The sequence below is a fragment of the Stegostoma tigrinum genome, chromosome 23 (genome assembly GCF_030684315.1).
Source record: "Stegostoma tigrinum isolate sSteTig4 chromosome 23, sSteTig4.hap1, whole genome shotgun sequence".
Classification (NCBI taxonomy): domain Eukaryota; kingdom Metazoa; phylum Chordata; class Chondrichthyes; order Orectolobiformes; family Stegostomatidae; genus Stegostoma; species Stegostoma tigrinum.
This window is the reverse complement of record NC_081376.1, coordinates 24,915,280-24,937,509: the sequence shown is the minus strand read 5'-3', so window position 1 is coordinate 24,937,509 and position 22,230 is coordinate 24,915,280. Positions and strand designations below refer to the sequence as shown.

At 45.3% G+C, this 22,230-nt stretch overlaps 1 protein-coding gene across 2 annotated transcripts in view; it reads right to left on the bottom strand.

The window, feature by feature from the left end:
- Positions 1-22,230, bottom strand: part of baiap3 (BAI1 associated protein 3) — a 91,056-nt gene that overhangs the window by 18,138 nt on the left and 50,688 nt on the right. For both annotated transcript variants that reach the window (XM_048551853.2, XM_048551855.2), the window contains 7 exons: positions 11,168-11,285; positions 9,885-10,009; positions 7,611-7,701; positions 5,780-5,836; positions 4,631-4,728; positions 2,326-2,377; positions 1,577-1,728 (listed from right to left, as the gene is read on the bottom strand). In XM_048551853.2, the coding sequence (XP_048407810.1) occupies positions 1,577-1,728; positions 2,326-2,377; positions 4,631-4,728; positions 5,780-5,836; positions 7,611-7,701; positions 9,885-10,009; positions 11,168-11,285 (693 nt within the window). The remainder of the gene's footprint in view (positions 1-1,576; positions 1,729-2,325; positions 2,378-4,630; positions 4,729-5,779; positions 5,837-7,610; positions 7,702-9,884; positions 10,010-11,167; positions 11,286-22,230) is intronic.

Below are 22,230 nucleotides of genomic sequence, written 5' to 3'. Positions count from 1 at the left end.
ATAAGGAAAAGCAAATAAAAATGTGGAATTAAAACCGCAAGAACTGCAGATACCGGAAATAGAAACAAAAATTAAAATTGCTGAAAAAGCTTAGCAGGTCTGGCAGCATCAGAATTAACATTTTGAGTCCAGTGACCCTTCCTCAGAACTCATGGTAGCCAAGAAAATGTTTTTTTTAATGCAGAAGGTAGAGTGGTGAAGGGGTAAAGACTAAACAATAAGTGGAGATAGAGCCTAAGGAGAAAGAAGAAGTTATGCAGACAAAGGAGTGGATAATGATTAGCCTCAGAGAATGAATAGCTATTAATGGGGACTATTAGTGGCTAACAATGGGGTGTGTTTAATAGCAGACTATGTGATAACAAGGCTGGTGGGTTGGGGTAAGGACATGCGAGAAGGTGCCTCAAGCCCTAAAATTGTTGAACTCAATATCAAGTCCAGAAGGCTGGAGAGTTCTCAAGCAGAAAATGAGGTGCTCTTCTTCCAACTTGTATTGAGCTTCATTGGAGCATTGCAGCAAACCAGAGAGAGAGAGATGTTGGCCAGGTAATAAGGTGATGTTTTGAAGTGGCAGACAGGACATAGATGTTCTGCAAAGTGGGTATCCAGCCTACGTTTCGTTTCCCCAATGTAGAGGACACCACATTGTGAGCAGCGAATGCAGTAGGCCAGATTGAGTGAAGTCCAGGTATATTGCTGCTTCACCTGAAAGGTGTACTTGGACCCTAGGATACCGAGGAGGGAGGAAGTAAACAGACAGGTTTTACATGTTCTGCGGTTGCAGGGGCAAGTGCCACATGGTTGTGGGGACACAGGAGGTGTTGGGAGTGAAGGAAGAGTGGACCAGGGTGTCCCAGAGGGAATGGTCCTGACAGAAGGCTGACAAGGGAGGGGAAGGGAAATATGTGTCTGGTGGGAACATCCTGCTGGAGGTAGTGGAAATGGCAGCAATGATCCTCTGGATGTGGATGCTTGTGGGATGGTAGGTGAGAACATCGGTGACCCTATGTGGGAGGGAAGAGAGAGGCTGAGGGCTAAAGTGCAGGAGATGGGTCGCACCTGCCTGAGGGCACTGTCCACTACTGTGCTGGGGAATCCTGGGTTGAGGAAGAAAGTCTACATTTTGGAGGCCACCTTGTCAAAGTCGGCATCAACAGGACAAAAGCAATGGAGTGGGAAATTGGCTCTAAACAGCTCTACCAAACAAAGGCACACTGGATTGACTGGCCTTTTTCTGTGCTGTAAAATTTTGTTCTTTGCTCAGGTCAATCCAGTACATTGGTTTTAGAAACCAAGTTGTTGTACAGAGAATTGCTCAAATCAACACCCAGCTGTATCCACACTTGCAAGTTCTTCCGGTCTCAGCTGTTAAATTCGGAGTTTGAAGTAATTGTCACAAGGTACCAGGGCTGGTCTTAATTTTTTAAGGTCTCCATTCCTCTTTCCATTGCTACATAACCCATCACTTCAACTTTACCTTTGGTCACTCCTGATAATTCCTGCTCAGTGTCTGATGTCCTAATTCCATTCTCTTGGGCTACCTTAAGGTGAGTAATTCTAGCTTCTGTTGACTCACTTTAATTGAAGGTACTCCTTGAATTGTTTCAGCTCTTTAAGTGATAAGTACAGCTCAAACAGAGTCTCCCCCATCTGTTGGGTCATTTGTGACCTCTCCAGTTCCATGGTTGTCCCCAGTTCCTCCATCAGCGTGAGAACATCATCTGCAACCTGCACCAAGCAGACAGTTTTAAGGAAATAGTTTGAGGCAACAATCACAAATCCTGGGTTCAGGAGTGGGGAGAAGACAATTCCACTTAGATCCATGATAAGTAGGTAATCCTGCATACAGTCTTGGATTCACTCTTACCACCAAATTGAGGACACTGCAATGAGGGAGAGACCTATCAGCAACTAAGATGTTCTGATGAAGTGCTGCAATTAAACTGGTCATTCAGAAGCTGATTGAGGGAGACCAGTCCCCACATTCCAGGAAGAATAAACCTGACCATTGCCCTGATTCAGCACACAATGAGTTCCCAGTTGTGGCTGGACAATGAGCATGAGGTTGGGGTTATGGCAAAGGGGTTGGGCAAGGACACAGCACAGGAAATGTGCTCAGGGTTTAGTGGCTTACATATGATGAGGGTACTCAAAAGCTCTGGCAATTGAAGACTTACACATAATGGATTGGAGATTCTCAAACATAATGGAGGCTTGATGTTTTTGGAGTTGAGTCTCTGGTTATTTAGGTTTGGTGGAGAGGGTGCTCCAAGAACTCACTCTCAGAGTTAAACAAACAAACAAACAAACAAACAATCTCCTTACCAGTTTCTCCAGCAGTAGGTAGGTGATGCTGAAGTAATCAATCTTCAAAATACTGGAAAAAGACAGAAATCATTCCAAGTGGATGAAGAACAGCTGCTCAGTGAAGTTACAACACACGACAAGAACACAACCAACAGAATGTATTCTTATGGCCCCTCTGGCTTACACCACCTCTTTCTGAGATGTGGGGTGGTGGTGGGGTGGAAGTACACTTAACATTGAGCTCAATTTTCCATTCCATCAAAACACAAGAATTTGTACAGCCAGAGGCATGGTCAGTCTTCCACTACACCAATCTCAGCCCTGTCAACCTTCTCACATACTCTCTTCTGTCCCCTGCAATGAGTTACAAACTGAAGCACACACAAACCTAAGTGATGACTCCCACTGGGGTTGTCAAACAAGTGACTGAGCAACCCAGCTCTTGTGTAGCACCAATGTGATGCCTAGTCTGTGAAAATCCCTATGACTTCAAACAACCTTTCCTAAGTATTGTGTCCTAGAGCCAATCATTTTCAGCAGTTTCATCAATGATTTTCTTTCATAAACGAGAATGTTTGCTGATCCACAATTTCAGCACCATTTGTAACTCTTTAGATACTGAAGCAGTTCATGTGTATATGCAGCAAGACCAGGACAACATTCAGGCTTGGATTGTTAACTGTTTTAAATACCAAGGAATGTGAAAGGATTGCTGCACTTTTTGAAAGTGTGTAACCTAACACTTATTACAGGTACTGTTCAAGCAGTAGCAAAAGCCTAGTTTGCAGACAATCTTGGTCAAGGAATGTGTATAATTGAAATTTAGCTGGCAACTAGTAGCTAATTGGTCTGGGACTAGCAACCAGTTATCGACGATGGTTGCCTTCTACCTGCCATCAATTAGGTGATTAGCTCCGGGGTACCAGAATAGCTTGGTGGCTTGAATGTTTTGGCAAAAGCAATCAGATTTTTGCAAAGGCAGAGCTGTCACTTTTCTCTGCAGTAAAAAGCATCTCAAGACTCATTTGCCATGATTGTGATGAATGGCAGACCAGGCTCAAAGAGCTGAATGGCCTCCTATCTTCTATGTTTCTACATAAGCCTGAAGATAACCAGTTTATTTCCCTTTCCAGTTCCTGCAAAGTATGACTAATTGATATGCCAAACATTTTTATATGTGGGATCTGGTCACCCTGTTCTTCCTGCAAACAAGTGGAAGTATCTGGAGAAGGAAGATTGAGAAGCAATATTCTGATTGGCAGAAGGATATTCTCTATAAACCCTGCAGACAGGATTTTTAGAGAGACCACTAAACTGCCTGATTTTTTTTTTTAACTTGCTTCAAATGTTTTGTTTCCTGTCTGTGTCGGTCTGTGTGTATGTGTGGAAGGGGAGTTTATAATGAGGTTGAAATTTTAACTAGTACAGTTATATGCTGATGGTTTACAACTGTTTGCATATAATCTATTGTAATAAATAGTAATTCTTGTTATAGACAGGAAACTTGGTCCATGCTTTCTGTGGGCGTGGGTCTAAAAGACAGGAAAATTGGGGAATTCCATATCCCTTTTAAATTGTTTAACTTGTATGATGATTCCAGAAATAGTGGGTTTGATTTCCAGTATGCTACACCAGTGGGGTATATGAATACCATCCAGGACAAAGCAGCCTGCTAATTGACACCCCACTTTAAACATTCACTCCCTCCACCATAGGCAACACACTGGCAGCAGTGTGTACAAGCTATAAGGTGTATTGTAGGAACTTGCCAAGCTATCTAGAAGGACAAAGACAGTAGATACATGAGAAAAACACATCTGTAGATTCCCTCTAAGCTATACACCACCCAGACTTGACATGGTACCACCATTCATTCACTCCTTTTGAATCAAAATTCTGGAACCCACTTTGAAACATCACTGTGGGTTTATGCCACTTTAACAAAATTGCAGCATTTCAAGAAGGTGGCTAACTGTAACATTTTCAAAGACAATTAGGGATGGAAAATAAATGCTGACCTGACTAGTAATACTACACCCATTGGACAAGTGTTTAAAAATACTGACAGGTTATAGATCTCATGAAATGTTTTATAAGCAAATGTGTAGAAGTGATTTACTCTCTCTGACACAGTGTGTTTGATTGGACAATGTTGAACAATCGAAACTGTATGTCGAACTCTTCCTGTACATGCCCTGGGAATAATATTAGAGACTTGGTATCCAGAGCAATGAAAGATTTTATTTCCTAGCACCGATATCCTTAATCTATCTGAACAAAATAACTGTTACTAAAATGTAGGAACAAAAAAAATGTCAAATACCTGACAAATATTTGGTTGTACTTGTTTCGATCTTTACGTAGCTCTGTACAAACTGCATCAACCAGTTGTACCAATCTCATCAGTTTAGTCAATTCACACTGCAAAATAAAGTCAGCCTGAGATCAGTTTTGATAAAAAGTAATGAACCTTTCATCACCAAATCCAAATCAAGGTCAACAATGTTGCAAAACACAACACACGGTAAACAATGCCACAAGACGCAACACACAGTCAATAACATGCCAAAACCCAATTCATGGTCAACAACATACCAAAACCTAACTCATTGTCAACAAACTCACACAAACCCAACCTAGTAATCAATAACACTACCGAACCCAACACGTCAGTAAAACCGAAATATGCATCAGTGTCTCTGAACTCAGCGCATTGTCAATAACATTGCCTAAACTCAATTCACCATATACAGCCTCTGCAATCTCCTCACAGAGTCAACACATCATTAACAATACTCCCCAAATCCAACTCATCATCACAAAACCCATCAAACCCAGCTCGTCATCAACAATACCCCAAACCCAACTTACTATAACAATACCATTCAGGACAAAGCAGCCTGCTTGACTGGCACCCCATCTACCACTTTAAGCAATGTCCTAAAACACAACGTTCCATTAACTCTATCGCCTCCCAAATCGCTGTAATCAGGAGTAGAAACATTGGATAATTTTCTCTTTCATTACTCAGACACATGAAATTGCTTCTATAACTGTTCAGTTCAGCTGATTTGTGGTTCAACTTGAGAACTTCTGTGTGTTAACAAGTGTGGAGCTGGATGAACACAGCAGGCCAAGCAACATCTCAGGAGCACAAAAGCTGAGGTTTCAGGCTTAGACCCTTCATCAGAGAGGTCTAGGCCCGAAACGTCAGCTTTTGTGCTCCTGAGATGCTGCTTGGCCTGCTGTGTTCATCCAGCTCCACACTTTGTTATCTTGGATTCTCCAGCATCTGCAGTTCCCATTATCACTGATACAACTTCTGTGTGTTGCTTGTTTTCACACAGATTACTTTGCACAATGGATCATGAACTCAGTAATGAACAAAGACAGGAAGCAAGAACAATACTAATATGACAAAATCAGATATTTCTGCTGATCTGCTCAGATTACATTATTCAGTAACACATACCTTAAGTTTTGATTTGACGGTGTCACACATTTTCTTATACAATTCACATGTGGATTTCTGTAAAATTAACAGAAAATCAGCACAATGTCACTCATTGAAATGTCAAACCACAATGTTATTCAACAGAGTGTCTTTTTATGCAATGCTATTTGACACAATGCCACTTGATGTAACGTCACTCATTCCTCTAAAATGCACTAAGAGGCAATCTCATGAAAATATACAAAATTCTTAAAGCAATAAAAAGTTGATTCAGTACATGAAGTTTTCCCTAGCTGTGGGTCTAGAACCAAAGGACACAGTCTTGGAATAAAAAGGGTAGATCATCTGGACTGAGATGGAGAGGAATTCACTCAGACTGGTGAATCTTTGGAACTCTCCACTCCAGAAGGTGGTAGAAGCTTTGACATTAAGTCCAAGACAGAAATTGATAGATTTCTAGGTACTAATATCACCAATGGATATGGGGAGATTGCAGGAATTTGCTGAACAGGTAGATGATCAGCCATGATCTAGAATGGCAGAGTAGGCTTGAGGGACTGAATGACCCACTTTTGCAGCTATGTTCCAATTCAATACCACTTAACATAATGTAACTAAAGGTATTTTTAAATATGAGTGAGAGTCTTCCGATTGTACTGAATCCAATATGTAATATACTCTTTATTTTATAAAGACTTAAAACTGTACAGTAATTTGTCTTAAGTCCAACACACACTGGTCCTGGAGTTGGTTTGCCCAGTTCAGTTTGCCAAGAGACATTGGGACTTAGTATTCCTCCACACGTGGTCTGACCTGTATTTAACTTTTAAAAATTCTTTCAAGGGATAAGGGCATTACCGGCAATTTTTCCCCCAACTCTAATTGTCTTTGAGAAGTTGGGGGTGACCCACTTTCTAAAACTGCTGTTGTCTATCTGGTGTGGATGCATCCAAAAAGTGAGTTCCCTGATTTTATTCCAGCAGTAAAGGAACAGTCATGTATTTCTAAGTCAGGATGTTGTGTCACTCAGAGTTTCTTGTGGATGGTGACATTTAAGTCGATAGATGAAGGTTGCATGGTTTGCACAAATTCTGCAAAGTGTTTTATTTCTTTGTAGTGAAGATGTTGAGTGAGAAGTTCATTAGTGCCTGAGAATTTTATCTCCTTATCCTTTGATAACTTCTATTTCCTCATAGGTTCCATGTCCCTTTTATTTTTCTTCCATACATTCTGCATTTGTTCACATTAAATTCATTTCCTCTAACCAGTTCAAGTGCAAATTTCTGAAGAAGGGTCCAGACCCGAAACGTCAGCTTTCCTGCTCCTCTGATGCTGCCTGGTCTGCTGTGTTCCTCCAGCTCCGCATCTTGTTATCTCAGACTCCAGCATTGGCAGTTCCTACTATCTCCAAATACTGCTGAGTTGTTTTGATATGATCTTGACCTGCTCTAATCCAATCTGTTCTGATTTATCAATGAATTTAAGTAATGTTACAAAGCAAATCCATGTTGTTCATATATAAGTGGATATATACAGATCACAGATCTTCGGCCATTCTTCAACTGTATCTTTTCTACCTTTATTATAATTCTGTGTCCGTCAGTTACTAATTTGTGTCACCCAGTGTCAACCTGTTGAGTTTAATTTATGGAGAAGTGTCTCCTCATCTGCTTTCTCAAAACTCATTAGGAAGTTGAGATTCACTACATCAAAGGAATTTGCCCTCCCCCTCATTAACTGGTGTTAAAAAGATTGGTTGGACGAGATTCTCCCTTCAAGGTTGTCAATGCAATTTATCATCAGATTCTGGCATGATTTCTGAATATTGACAATGAAGCCCTCTCTGTACCTTCACCATGGCAACAATCTCCACATAGAGCTGGTCGTGTAAAGGACAGACCACTTTAAAGGCTTCCATGGAATAAATCTTCAATAAACACCTGAAAAATATTAAATCAAATGCAGACACGAAAATTAGATGAGAGATAGAGAGAGAGAAACAGAAATAGAGAGCGAGATAGATAATTAGGGAGAAATAAAAATTAGGAGTTACAGAGAGAGAGAGAGAGAGAGAGAGAGAGGGAAAGAACAAGAAAACCGAAAGAGGAAAACAGGAATTGGAAGCAAGACAGGGAGACAGAGAACCCGAGACAGGCGATATCAAGCAAGATAAGATGGAAGACAATGGGGGTAAGTGATGTATGTGGAGTAGGGGTAAAAAAGATAAGGAACAGGAGTAAGACAGAAAGTAGTGACAGAGACAGAAATAGAGAGACAGACAGAAAAAGAGAAACAGAGAAAGAGAATCCTTAGTTCCAAAGATATTCTTCACTGAACAGTGTTTCGTACATTAACATTGCAAACACATGAATACACAAACTAGAAGCAGGAGTAAGTCACTTGCTCCCTCAAACCTGTTCTTCCTTTCAATAAGGTTATGGTTGAACTAATATCATTCCTGCCTACCCCACAATAACCTTTCGCTCCATTACTTATCGACCACTTCCTTTAAAACATTCAAAAATTCTGCTTCTACTGCCTTTGAGGAAGAAAGTTCCAAAGACCCATGACCCTCTGTGAGAGAAACATTCCTTAACATCTGTCTTAAATGGACAATCCCTTAATTTTAACCAAGACCCCTAGATCTACATTCCCCCACAATAATGTCAAAATGCCCTCAGGATCTTATGTTCCAATCAAGTTACTTTTTACTCTTCTAAACTGCAGCAGATACAAGCCTAGCCTGTCTAACCCTTTTCAGATAAGACGACCAGATCTTTCCCAGTATAAGTCCAGTAAACCTTTTCTAAACTTCTCGAAGTAGACTTATATTCTTCATGAAATCAGAAGACCAAAGCTGTACGCAGTATCCCAGATATAGTCTCAGAAATGCCTGGCACAACTGAAGCATAACCCTACTTTTGTATTCAATTCCCCCTGTAACACACAGTATATTCAATTAGGTTTCCTCATTACTCGCTATACCTGCATTCTAATCTTTGATGATTCGTGTGAAAGGAAGCCAAAACCATCTGCACTTCTGAGTTCTGCAACCTCTCACCATTTGTATCATATGCTTGTTTTCTATTCTTCCTGCCAAAAATGGACAATGACAGATTTTCCCACATTATACTCCATGTGCCAAATCTTTCCTCACTCACTTCAAATATCCGTAATCCTTTGCAGCCTCTTATGTCCCCTTCATAACTTAATTTTACTCCTTACTTTATATCATCAGCAAATTTAGTAATCATGCCTTAGGTCATTTATATAAATTGTAAAATGTTGAGGCCCTAGGACTGATCCCTGTGACACAGCTACTTGTTATAACTTACCAAACAGAAAATGACTGATTTGCACCTACTTACTGCTTCTTGTTAGCTAACTAATATTCTAGCAGTACAAACGTTACTGCCCAAAACCATGAGCTTTTATTCTCTGCAATAATCTTCAAGGTGGCACCTTATCAACACCTGAAACAGTTTCTTCAACAGTACCTCAAGAGAAGTAGCTAAAGCACTCAGACCAGGAAGAGCTATGGTTCAATCATCAGTTTGTGCTTGGTTCAGCTGATTAACAATGGGTTGGTGATAATTAATGGTAATGCCTGAGCTCAGAAGATAAAACTACAATTTGCCGCATTTCTTTCTTCTGATCACTATTTAGTGAAGAGATGGAAGATAAAGCATGTGATGCCAGAAGGAACAGCATGTGATTCAGTTGTGAAGCTCTCCCAAGAGTTGGACTAATCTGCACACACTCAAAGTTTAGGTCTGCTTGGACATCGACCAAATGGAATTGAAATCCAATGACAGTCAATGCTGTCGAGAACAATTAGGAGACTCTCCTGTGGATTGCACGTGGACCGACATGTTCATGTCCTGAGTGAAACTCAGTTGTCTCAGTCTGTCCCAGTTCAGTGTAGGTCAGTTTTGTTTCACCAAGCTGAGTCTGAGCTTGCCTGGCTCAGGTTGGCCTGTCCAAACTTGGTCTAGTCTGGGCCCTGTTCTGCCTGTCTCAACTTGATGTAGTATGGCCTCACTCAGTCTGATCTGGCCTCACCTGACTCTGGATCCACTCTGGTCTAGCCTCACTCAATTTGGCTCAGCTCGGTCTGTATTACCTCAGCATCAGTTCCAGCTGTTGTAATGCCATTGGATGATTGGCGGGAAAGACCTGCTTCATCCTCTGGAGCAACTCCCAGCTGTAGTCAATAAAAAGGTCAAAACTGTCACCCAGGAACTCCTCCTGCAACAAAACAAAGTTAAAGGAATAATATAACCACAATAACAATGACTAAGGAGACACTGGCCTGTGAGAAGGGGCCTCAGCTCTTAGAGACTGCTGTAGTCTGTGTTTACCAGGAATAAATAGATGTGACTTAGGCTAAGATGGGTGTTGTTATATAGTGAGTAGCACTCCACCCTTTGCAGGGTTTTGTTTTGTTTTTTTTGTTCAGGGGATGTCAGTGTCACTATCAAGGCCACCATTTATTACCCTTGAATTGAGTGGTTTGCTAGGTCATTTTAGAAGTCAGTTAAAATGAGCCAGATTGCTGTGGGTCTGGAATCACATGTAGGCTGAAGCAGGTAAGAACGTCACTGAAGCAGATAGGTTTTTTAGGATGATGGCTACCCTGTTACCAGACTAACTTTTAATTCCTGAATATTATTGGATTCAGATATAACCATCTGCCATGATTAGATATGGATTCATGTCCCAAGCACATTAGCCTAGAGTTCTGGATTAATATCCAGTTATGTTATTACTACACCACTGTCAATTGGTAAGATTAAATCTGAGTTTAATATATTTTTGTTTGTTAACTAAACAAAAAAGTAAGGGATGGGGGAAGACTGGTGGGGCTAAATAGTCTTCTCCTGTTCCTATTTTATTTAATAAAATTTCTCACCTTCCGAACACCAACTAAGCGTGATTTGAAAAATACAGGAACGGAATAACATTACACAGTAATAAAATTTGACCAATTCACTGAAAAGAATGGGTTTGAGATCCGAACATAAAAGCTGCCACATGGTGCATTCTTAACATTTTATGTATTCAAAGTGGAAGTGTATGTGAGAGAGATATGTGCATATGCACTCTCATTGCACACACATTTACAAGATTCACACACATGCACATATATACAAAGATGTTCGCAGACACTCAAAAAGAAAATTAGTGGCATGAAATTGTCAAAACTTGTGCTTTATTTAACAGACGCACAGCCTGTCATAACACTGTTTAGATTCGCAGTTGAAGGTTGGTAACTTGTGTAAAATACTGAAGAATGGCCAACACTTGGAAACTATTAAAAGTCACCAATTTCCAGGGAGTAAACAGAACTGGGGTAAGGGGAGTAATAGTTGCCACAGGCAATATTTAGTGACATGAACGTTTTACCTGGTCTTTGGTCAGAACACTAGTCTCGAACCTCTGATCTAGGTCCTCAAGGAGGTGGAGAAGGAAACCACAGTCCATAATGTGGAACTGGTAGTGCTTGCTGTATGCCTGCCACTCACTGCAAGGGGAGGAAATAAACACTTTATTTGAAACAGCTCCAGTTCATTTCCTCTCAATCTCTTCAGTCTACAGAATGCTTGATGGGATGTTAGAGGAACCTTATATCTGACTCTATCATTACATGTGTATAACTTGAAAAGTTGATAGAAAACTCAGGAGATGGGTCAAATGGTTGTTTATTTTCACATGTATACAAGGGAGGCTAGTCTTATAATTGTGAAGTGTTGTTACAACTCTCACTGACATCTCTTTATTTGTACCATTTTTGGCTTGGAAGAGTGAACTATGAGCTGAAAGCTGAAGGTCGCTTTTGGACTGTGAACATCAGCTTTTCTATTTTTAAGAAAAGAGCAGAACAGACAAGCTGATATTTGTTTATGAAGCTAGGCCTGAAGGTTAATTGCTAGTTGATGCTTGTTAAAGGTAATTTTTAGATGTTTTGACTCCAGAGAGGCATTATTCTCAAACAGATGGCAGATGTTTAAATGTTAATATATGCCAATCAGACTAACAAAGAAAATGTTGAAACAAAACCAGAAAGAGAAACCAAAGTTTGAACTGGCTTTGAACTGTGTTTTTTCAGAAGATTTGTTGCTGCCAACTCTACAGGAAGGAGATCTGATTGTTCTCTGGTTGTCCTCCCATTATCAATGTATTGAGAGATCAGAGAATAGAATTTCAGTGATAAGAACTAGATAAATATTCCTCAGAACCAACTAGAAGCTGTTTGCATTGACCAGAATCTTCAGAAACCAAGCAAGGTACAATCCCATGTGTCTGTGACATTATTCATTGTGGACTTTGCTTCAGTTGACGGGCCAGATACAGCTTATTTATTTTCCTTTCGATTTATCTCTCTTCTATATGTTTGTTTGTCTATCTATCTTTGTGTGAATGGAGTCTAAAATCAAAGATAATTGGGTTTAAATCATAGACATTAATTTGATTGTCTTGGTGTTCAACTTCACTGTGCTAAAGTTTCTGTGACATTAATAAATTAGAGTCATACAGTTGTAAGCATGGAAATAGACTTTTTGGTTCAACTCGTCCATGCCAGCTGGATACCCCAAATTAGTCTAGTGCCATTTGCCAGCATTTTGACCATATCCCTTCAAACCCTTCCTATTCGTACACCCATCCAAATGCCTTTTAAATGTTGTAATTGTACCAGCTTCCACCACTTCCACTGGCAGCTCATCCCATACACACACCACCCCCTGCATGGACAAGTTGCCCCTTTTGTCCCTTTTAAATCTTTCCCCGCTCACCTTAAACTTATGCCCTCTAGTTTTGAACTCCCCCAGTCTGGGAAAAAGACTTTTGCTATTCACCCTATCCATGCCTATCATGATTTTATTAACATCTATAAGGTCAGCCCTATTTTCCAGGGAAAATAGCCCCAGCCTATTCAACCTCTCGGCATTGCTCAAACACTCAAAATCTTTTCTGAACTCTTCCAAGTTTTACAACATCCTTCCTATTGCAGGAAGACCAAATTTGCACCTAGTATCCCAAAAGCGGCCTAACCAATGTCCTGTACAGCCACAACATGACCTTCGAACTCCTATGCTATATGCAGTGACCAAGAATGGCAAGCATACCAAACACTTTCTTCACTGTCCTATCTACCTGCAACTCCACTTTCAAAAAAAATGAACCTGCACTCCAAGGTCTCTTTATTCAGCAACACTGCCCAGGACCTTACCATTAATGTATAAGTCCTAACCTGATTTGCCTTTCCAAAATGCAGCACCTCACATTTATCTCAATTAAACTCCATCTGGCACTCCTCATCATTGGCCCATCTGATCAAGGTCCCATTGTATTCTGAAGTAACCTTTCTTGCCATCCACTGCACTACCAGTTTTGGTGTCATCTGCAAGCTTACGAACCAGACCTCCTGTAGTCACATTTAAATCATTTATATAAATGGCAAAAAGCAGTGGACCCAGCACCAATCCTTGTGACACACTGCTGTTCACAGACCTCCTAGTAGCAGTTATCCACAAAAGTCTGGCATTGGCTATTCAAAAAGTCTGGTTAGGAAGCATTGGAGTCAATTTTGAGGGTCATTGAATGTTTTAATTTTACGGTGTTGCAAGAACATAAGAACAAGGAGCAGGAGTAGGCCATCCAGCCCCTCGAGTCTGCCCTGCCATTTAATAAGAAAATGGCTGATCTTTTTGAGACTCAGCTCCAGTTACCACCAGCACCCCCCCACCCCGCTCACCATAACCCTTAATTCCTTTACAGTTCAAAAATTTATCTAGCCTTGCCTTAAAAACATTCAATGAGGTAGTTTCAACCGCTTCACTGGGCAGGGAATTCCACAGATTTACAACCCTTTGGGTGAAGAAGTTCCTCCTGACCTCAGTTCTATATCTACTTCCCTTTTTTTTTGAGGCGATGCCCTCTAGTCCTAGCTTCACCTGCGAGCAGAAACAACCTCCCTGCCTCCACTTTATCTATTCCCTTCATAATCTTATATGTTTCTATAAGATCTCCCCTCATTCTTCTGAATTCCTATGCGTATAATCCTAGCCTACTCAGTCTCACCTCATAATCTAACTCTCTCAACTCTGGAATCAACGGAGTGACTCTCCTCTGCCCCTCCCCGTCCCCTCCACCTAGTGCTAGTATATCTATTCTCAAGTGAGGAGACCAAAACTGCACACAGTACTCCAGGTGTGTCCTCACCAGGACCCAAAACAGCTGCAGCATAGCCTCCCTGTTTTTAAACTCCATCCCTTTAGCAATGATGGACAGAATTCCATTTGCCGTTTTAGTCACCTGCTGCACCTGCAATCCCACCTTCAGTGATTCATGCACAAGGACACCCAAGTCCCCCTGCATAGCAGTGTGCTGCAATTTTTTTTACCATTTAAAACATAGTCCATTTTTCTGTTATTCCTACCAAAATGGATGACCTCACACTTATCAACATTGTACTCCTTCTGCTAGACCTTTGCCCACTAACTTAGACTATCTATGTCCGTCTGCAGACTTTCACTGTCTTCTGCACACTTTGCTCTACCACTCACCTTAGTGTCATCAGCAAATTTTGACAGACCACACTTAGTCCCCAACTCCAAATCATCTCTGTCAATTGTAAACAATTGTGGTCCCAACATTGATCCCTGAGACACACCACTAGCCACTGACCGCCATTCAGGAAAACACCCATTTCCCCCTACTCTTTGCTTTCTAATGGTCAACCAATCCTCTATCCATGCCATACATTACCTGTAATACCGTGCAACATTATCTTAAGTAGCGTCCTTTGGTGTGGCACCTTGTCAAATGCCTTCTGGAAATCCAGATACACCACATCCACAGGTTCCCCATTGTCCACCATGCAAATAATGTCCTCAATGAATTCCACAAAATTAGTTAAACATGTCCAACCCTACATGAACCCATGCTGGGTGTTCCCAATGGGACAGTTTGTATCCAGATGTCTTGCTATTTCTTCCTTAAATGATAGATTCAAACATTTCCCCCACTACCGAAGTTAAGCTAACTGGCCTATAGTTCCCTGCTTTTTGTCTACATCCTTTTTTAAACAGTGGCGTAACACTGGCTGTTTTCCAATCTGCAGGAATCACCCCAGAGTCCAGTGAATTTTGGTAAATAATTACTAGTGCATTTGCTATTTCCCCCATCACCTCTTTTAGTACTTTAGGATGCATTTCATTAGGGCCAGGAGACTTGTCTACCCACCTTGCCCAGCACAGCTTCCTTCATGATAATGACAGTTTCTAGGTCCTCACCTGCTATAACCTTCTTGCCATTAGTTTTCAGCATGTTATTTGTGTCTTCCACTGTGATGACCAACACGAAATAACTGTTTAATGTCTCAGCTATTTCCTCATTCCCAGTTACTAAATTGGCCTCAGAGATAATGGGAACTGCAGATGCTGGAGAATACCAAGATAATAAAATGTGAGGCTGGATGAACACAGCAGGCCCAGCAGCATCTCAGGAGCACAAAAGGTGACGTTTCGGGCCTAGACCCTTCATCAGAGAGGGGGATGGGGAGAGGGAACTGGAATAAATAGGGAGAGAGGGGGAGGCGGACCGAAGATGGAGAGAAAAGAAGATAGGTGGAGAGAGAAGAGGTGGGGAGGTAGGGAGGGGATAGGTCAGTCCAGGCAAGACGGACAGGTCAAGGAGGTGGGATGAGGTTAGTAGGTAGATGGGGGTGCGGCTTGGGGTGGGAGGAAGGGATGGGTGAGAGGAAGAACCGGTTAGGGAGGCAGAGACAGGTTGGACTGGTTTTGGGATGCAGTGGGTGGGGGGGAAGAGCTGGGCTGGTTGTGTGGTGCAGTGGGGGGAGGGGACGAACTGGGCTGGTTTAGGGATGCAGTAGGGGAAGGGGAGATTTTGAAACTGGTGAAGTCCCCATTGATACCATTAGGCTGCAGGGTTCCCAGGCGGAATATGAGTTGCTGTTCCTGCAACCTTCGGGTGGCATCATTGTGGCACTGCAGGAGGCCCATGACGGACATGTCATCTAGAGAATGGGAGGGGGAGTGGAAATGGTTTGGGACTGGAGGTGCAGTTGTTTGTTGCGAACTGAGCGGAGGTGTTCTGCAAAGCGGTTCCCAAGCCTCCGCTTGGTTTCCCCAATGTAGAGGAAGCCACACCGGGTACAGTGGATGCAGTATACCACACTGGCAGATGTGCAGGTGAACCTCTGCTTAATGTGGAATGTCATCTTGGGGCCTGGGATAGGGGTGAGGGAGGAGGTGTGGGGGCAAGTGTAGCATTTCCTGCGGTTGCAGGGGAAGGTGCCGGGTGTGGTGGGATTGGAGGGCAGTGTGGAGTGAACAAGGGAGTCACAGAGAGAGTGGTCTCTCCGGAAAGCAGACAGGGGTGGGGATGGAAAACTGTCTTGGGTGGTGGGGTCGGATTGTAAATGGCGGAAGTGTCGGAGGATGATGCGTTGTATCCGGAGGTTGGTAGGGTGGTGTGTGAGAATGAGGGGGATCCTCTTTGGGCGGTTGTGGCGGGGGCGGCGTGTGAGGGATGTTTTGCGAGAAATACGGGAGACGCGGTCAAGGGCGTTCTCGATCACTGTGGGGGGAAAGTTGCGGTTCTTGAAGAACTTGGACATCTGGGATGTGCGGGAGTGGAATGTCTTATCGTGGGAGCAGATGCGGCGGAGGCGGAGGAATTGGGAATAGGGGATGGAATTTTTGCAGGATGTTGGGTGGGAGGAGGTGTATTCTAGGTAGCTGTGGGAGTCGGTGGGCTTGAAATGGACATCAGTTACAAGCTGGTTGCCTGAGATGGAGACTGAGAGGTCCAGGAAGGTGAGGGATGTGCTGGAGATGGCCCAGGTGAACTGAAGGTTGGGGTGGAAGGTGTTGGTGAAGTGGATGAACTGTTCGAGCTCCTGTGGGGAGCAAGAGGCGGCGCCGATACAGTCATCAATGTAACGGAGGAAGAGGTGGGGTTTGGGGCCTGTGTAGGTGCGGAAGAGGGACTGTTCCACGTAACCGACAAAGAGGCAGGCATAGCTGGGGCCCATGCGGGTGCCCATGGCCACCCCCTTAGTCTGTAGGAAGTGGGAGGAGTCAAAAGAGAAGTTGTTGAGGGTGAGGACGAATTCAGCTAGGCGGATGAGGGTGTCGGTGGAGGGGGACTGGTCGGGCCTGCGGGACAGGAAGAAGCGGAGGGCCTTGAGGCCATCTGCATGCGGAATGCAGGTGTATAGGGACTGGACGTCCATGGTGAAGATGAGGTGTTGGGGGCCAGGGAATTGGAAGTCCTGGAGGAGGTGGAGGGCGTGGGTGGTGTCACGGACGTAGGTGGGGAGTTCCTGGACCAAAGGGGAGAAAATGGAGTCCAGATAGGTGGAGATGAGTTCGGTGGGGCAGAAGCAGGCTGAGACGATGGGTCGACCAGGGCAGGCAGGTTTGTGGATTTTGGGAAGGAGATAGAAACAGGCCGTGCGGGATTGGGGACCAATGAGGTTGGAGGCTGTGGGTGGGAGTTCCCCTGAGGTGATGAGGTCATGAATGGTGTTGGAGATGATGGTTTGGTGCTCGGGTGTGGGGTCATGATCGAGGGGGCGGTAGGGGGTGGTGTCGGAGAGCTGGCGTCTGGCCTCGGCGATGTAGAGGTCAGTGCGCCATACTACCACTGCGCCACCCTTGTCTGCGGGTTTGATGGTGAGGTGGGGGTTGGAGCGGAGGGCTCCCTACCTCCCCACCTATACTCTCTCCACCTATGTTCTTTTCTCTCCATATTCGGTCCACCTCCCCCTCTCTCCCTATTTATTCCAGTTCCCTCTCCCCATCCCCCTCTCCGAAGAAGGGTCTAGGCCCGAAACGTCAGCTTTTGTGCTCCTGAGATGCTGCTTGGCCTGCTGTGTTCATCCAGCCTCACATTTTATTATCTTGGAATTCTCCAGCATCTGCAGTTCCCATTATCTCTGATACTATTTTAACTTCACTGCGAAGCCTCTTCCAGGGATGCCTAACCTGAAGAAGTTACCCTCCTCCCTCCGGACCAACCTCAGGGAATCTCTCTCCCATTGCAACTCTCTTGTAATCTCTTCGGCCTTGAAACTGCTCGACCATGTCCTGAAGCAAACCAGGTACCACAGCCACATCACCTTCCTCAGCACCTGCCTACGGAACCAGATCATCCCCAAGGGACTACAGTCTACATTTCAGCCTTCCCAATTTGGCCCCAACCGTGACCACCTCTACACCCAGAATATTCAGACCCTTCAGAAGTGTTTCTCCCTGCGAGTCCTGAAACAGACACTCGCAGCCATGCGCCGGCACCTCCACACACTGCAATCCAGCCTGCCCCAGCTCACAGCCTCCCTCTCCCAGACCTGCAAAGGACCCCTGCTGTTTTTTATCCTCCGCAGGATCCACAGACTGAACACCCAGTTTCACTCAGCTTTATTGGACACCAAAAATCGTAAGTACAACCAACTCACGGGCCCCTGCCACCCACAAGAGGATTCCTGCGCCTCCCAAATCCCGAGTCTGTCCCTGCCCCTCCCCCACCATGCACCCGCCGCCATTGACCATGAGGACACGGCCGGAGACCCCACCGATGACGTCACATCCGCCTCCACCGGCCACAGAACTTCCGGAACCGCTGCTGCAGTCACCACCTCCACGTCCAGGTACAACACCCCACACACCACCCTCACCGCAGCTGCTGCCGCCCACCCGGATCCTCCAACCGCCGACGGAACCCCGCCCACGGCCGACACCGACGGAACCCCGCCGGACGGCCGATGGCACCCCACCCACAGCCGACGCCGACGGAACCCCACCCACGGCCGACGACATCATCGCTCCGCCCACAACCTCCACAGCCAGCAACCCCAGAGAAGACAGTCACACTGAGCCCTGCCGCATCTTCACCATCCCCCCAGACCTCCCACTGACTGAGGACGAACGGTCAGTCCTTAGGAAGGGGCTCACCTTTGTCCCCCTACAACCACACATCAACGAATACCAGTCACGGTTGGACATAGAGCAGTTTTTCCGCCGTCTTCGCCTCCATGCCGACTTCAACCGGGAACCTAACCCTCCCTCCACTGACCCCTTCACCCACTTCCAACACAAGTCTTCCTCCTGGACACACCCCCAGGCCTCCTACCCTCCCTCGACCTCTTTATCTCCAACTGCCGTCGAGACATTAACCGCCTCACCCTCTCCACCCCTCTCACCCACTCCAACCTCTCCCCCGCAGAACGGGCAGCCCTCCGCTCCCTCTGCTGCAACCCCCACCTCACCATCAAACCCGCAGACAAGGGTGGCGCAGTGGTAGTATGGCGCACTGACCTCTACATCACCGAGGCCAGACGCCAACTCTCGGACACGACCTCCTACCGCCCCCTCGATCATGACCCCACACCCGAGCACCAAACCATCATCTCTAACACCATTCATGACCTCATCACCTCAGGGGACCTCCCACCCATAGCCTCCAACCTCATTGTTCCCCAACCCCGCATGGCCCGTTTCTATCTCCTTCCCAAAATCCACAAACCTGCCTGCCCTGGTCGACCCATCGTCTCAGCCTGCTCCTGCCCCACCGAACTCATCTCCACCTATCTGGACTCCATTTTCTCCCCTTTGGTCCAGGAACTCCCTACCTACGTCCGTGACACCTCCTACGCCCTCCACCTCCTCCAGGACTTCCAATTCCCTGGCCCCCAACACCTCATCTTCACCATGGACATCCAGTCCCTATACACCTGCATTCTGCATGCAGATGGACTCAAGGCCCTCCGCTTCTTCCTGTCCCGCAGGACCGACCAGTCCGCCTCCACCAACACCCTCATCCACCTAGCTGAACTCGTCCTCACCCTCAACAACTTCTCTTTTGACTCCTCCCACTTCCTACAGACTAAGGGGGTGGCCATGGGCGCCCGCATGGGCCCCAGCTATGCCTGCCTCTTTGTAGGTTATGTGGAACAGTCCCTCTTCCGCACCTACACAGGCCCCAAACCCCACCTCTTCCTCCGTTACATTGATGACTGTATCGGCGCCGCCTCTTGCTCCCCAGAGGAGCTCGAGCAGTTCATCCACTTCACCAACACCTTCCACCCCAACCTTCAGTTCACCTGGGCCATCTCCAGCACATCCCTCACCTTCCTGGACCTCTCAGTCTCCATCTCAGGCAACCAGCTTGTAACTGATGTCCATTTCAAGCCCACCGACTCCCACAGCTACCTAGAATACACCTCCTCCCACCCAACATCCTGCAAAAACTCCATCCCCTATTCCCAATTCCTCCGCCTCCGCCGCATCTGCTCCCACGATAAGACATTCCACTCCCGCACATCCCAGATGTCCAAGTTCTTCAAGGACCGCAACTTTCCCCCCACAGTGATCAAGAACGCCCTTGACCGCGTCTTCCGTATTTCCCGCAACACATCCCTCACACCCCGCCCCCGCCACATCCGCCCAAAGAGGATCCCCCTCATTCTCACACACCACCCCACCAACCTCCGGATACAACGTATCATCCTCCAACACTTCCGCCATTTACAATCCGACCCCACCACCCAAGACAGTTTTCCATCCCCACCCCTGTCTGCTTTCCGGAGAGACCACTCTCTCTGTGACTCCCTTGTTCGCTCCACACTGCCCTCCAACCCCACCACACCCGGCACCTTCCCCTGCAACCGCAGGAAATGCTACACTTGCCCCCACACCTCCTCCCTCACCCCTATCCCATGCCCCAAGATGACATTCCACATGAAGCAGAGGTTCACCTGCACATCTGCCAATGTGGTATACTGCATCCACTGTACCCGGTGTGGCTTCCTCTACATTGGGGAAACCAAGCGGACGCTTGGAGACCGCTTTGCAGAACACCTCCGCTCAGTTCGCAACAAACAACTGCACCTCCCAGTCGCAAACCATTTCCACTCCCCCTCCCATTCTCTAGATGACATGTCCGTCATGGGCCTCCTGCAGTGCCACAATGATGCCACCCGAAGGTTGCAGGAACAGCAACTCATATTCCGCCTGGGAACCCTGCAGCCTAATGGTATCAATGGGGACTTCACCAGTTTCAAAATCTCCCCTTCCCCTACTGCATCCCTAAACCAGCCCAGTTCGTCCCCTCCCCCCACTGCACCACACAACCAGCCCAGCTCTTCCCCCCCACCCACTGCATCCCAAAACCAGTCCAACCTGTCTCTGCCTCCCTAACCGGTTCTTCCTCTCACCCATCCCTTCCTCCCACCCCAAGCCGCACCCCCATCTACCTACTAACCTCATCCCACCTCCTTGACCTGTCCGTCTTCCCTGGACTGACCTATCCCCTCCCTACCTCCCCACCTATACTCTCTCCACCTATCTTCTTTTCTCTCCATCTTCGGTCCGCCTCCCCCTCTCTCCCTATTTATTCCAGTTCCCTCTCCCCATCCCCCTCTCTGATGAAGGGTGTAGGCCCGAAACGTCAGCTTTTGTGCTCCTGAGATGCTGCTTGGCCTGCTGTGTTCATCCAGCCTCACATTTTATTATCACTAAATTGGCCTTCTCATTCTCTAAAGGACCAATGTTTATCTTCGCCACTCTTTTAGGATTTACATATTTATAAAAACCTTTGCTGCCTGTTTTTATATTCTGAGCTAGTTTACTCTCATAATCCATCTTACTTTTCTTTATAACTTTTTTGTGGCTCTCTGTTGGGCTTTAAAGATTTCCCAGTCCACTAGTTTGCTTTTCTGTGTGCGTTTTTTTTCAATCTGATACTTTCCTTTATTTCCTTAGACATCCATGGCTGGCTCTCTCTTCTACAGTTCTTACTTATCACTAGAATATACTTCTGCTGAGCACTGTGAACAATCATTGTGAAAGTCCTCCACTGTTCCTCCATTGACATACCATGCAGTTTTTGCTCCCATTCTACCTTAGCTAACTCCTCCCTCATCCCATCATCGTCTCCTTTGTTTAAGTACAGGTATAGGCAGGCTGATTTGATTTGGCTGTCTGCGTTTGTTTTAGAACAATGCAAAACCAACTTTGTCTGGCTTCTGACACCTCCAGTTTTATACAAAACATTACATGTTCCATTTCCCTAGTTTCTTCATCCAGGTGTCTTATGTTATCTACTAAACCGAAAAAAAAAGCAGATGCTGGAAATCAGAAACAAAAACAGAAATTGCTGAAAATTCTCAGCATGTCTGGCAGCATCTGTGGAGAGAAATCAGAGTTAACATTTTGAGTCCAGTGACCCTTCTTCAGAACTGTTCTACTGTTGTGCCTTATTTTACACAGGCTTTGGTCTGTATTTCACACAAAACCAGCACAATGCTACTGATAGTACAGCTTATATACTACCAGCCTTGACTCTTTATATACATCATTTGTTATTCATTCATTCAATATGACTAAAGCTTTAACTCTTAACTAACTAAATCTAATTTTATCCCTTCACACATATTGTATCTG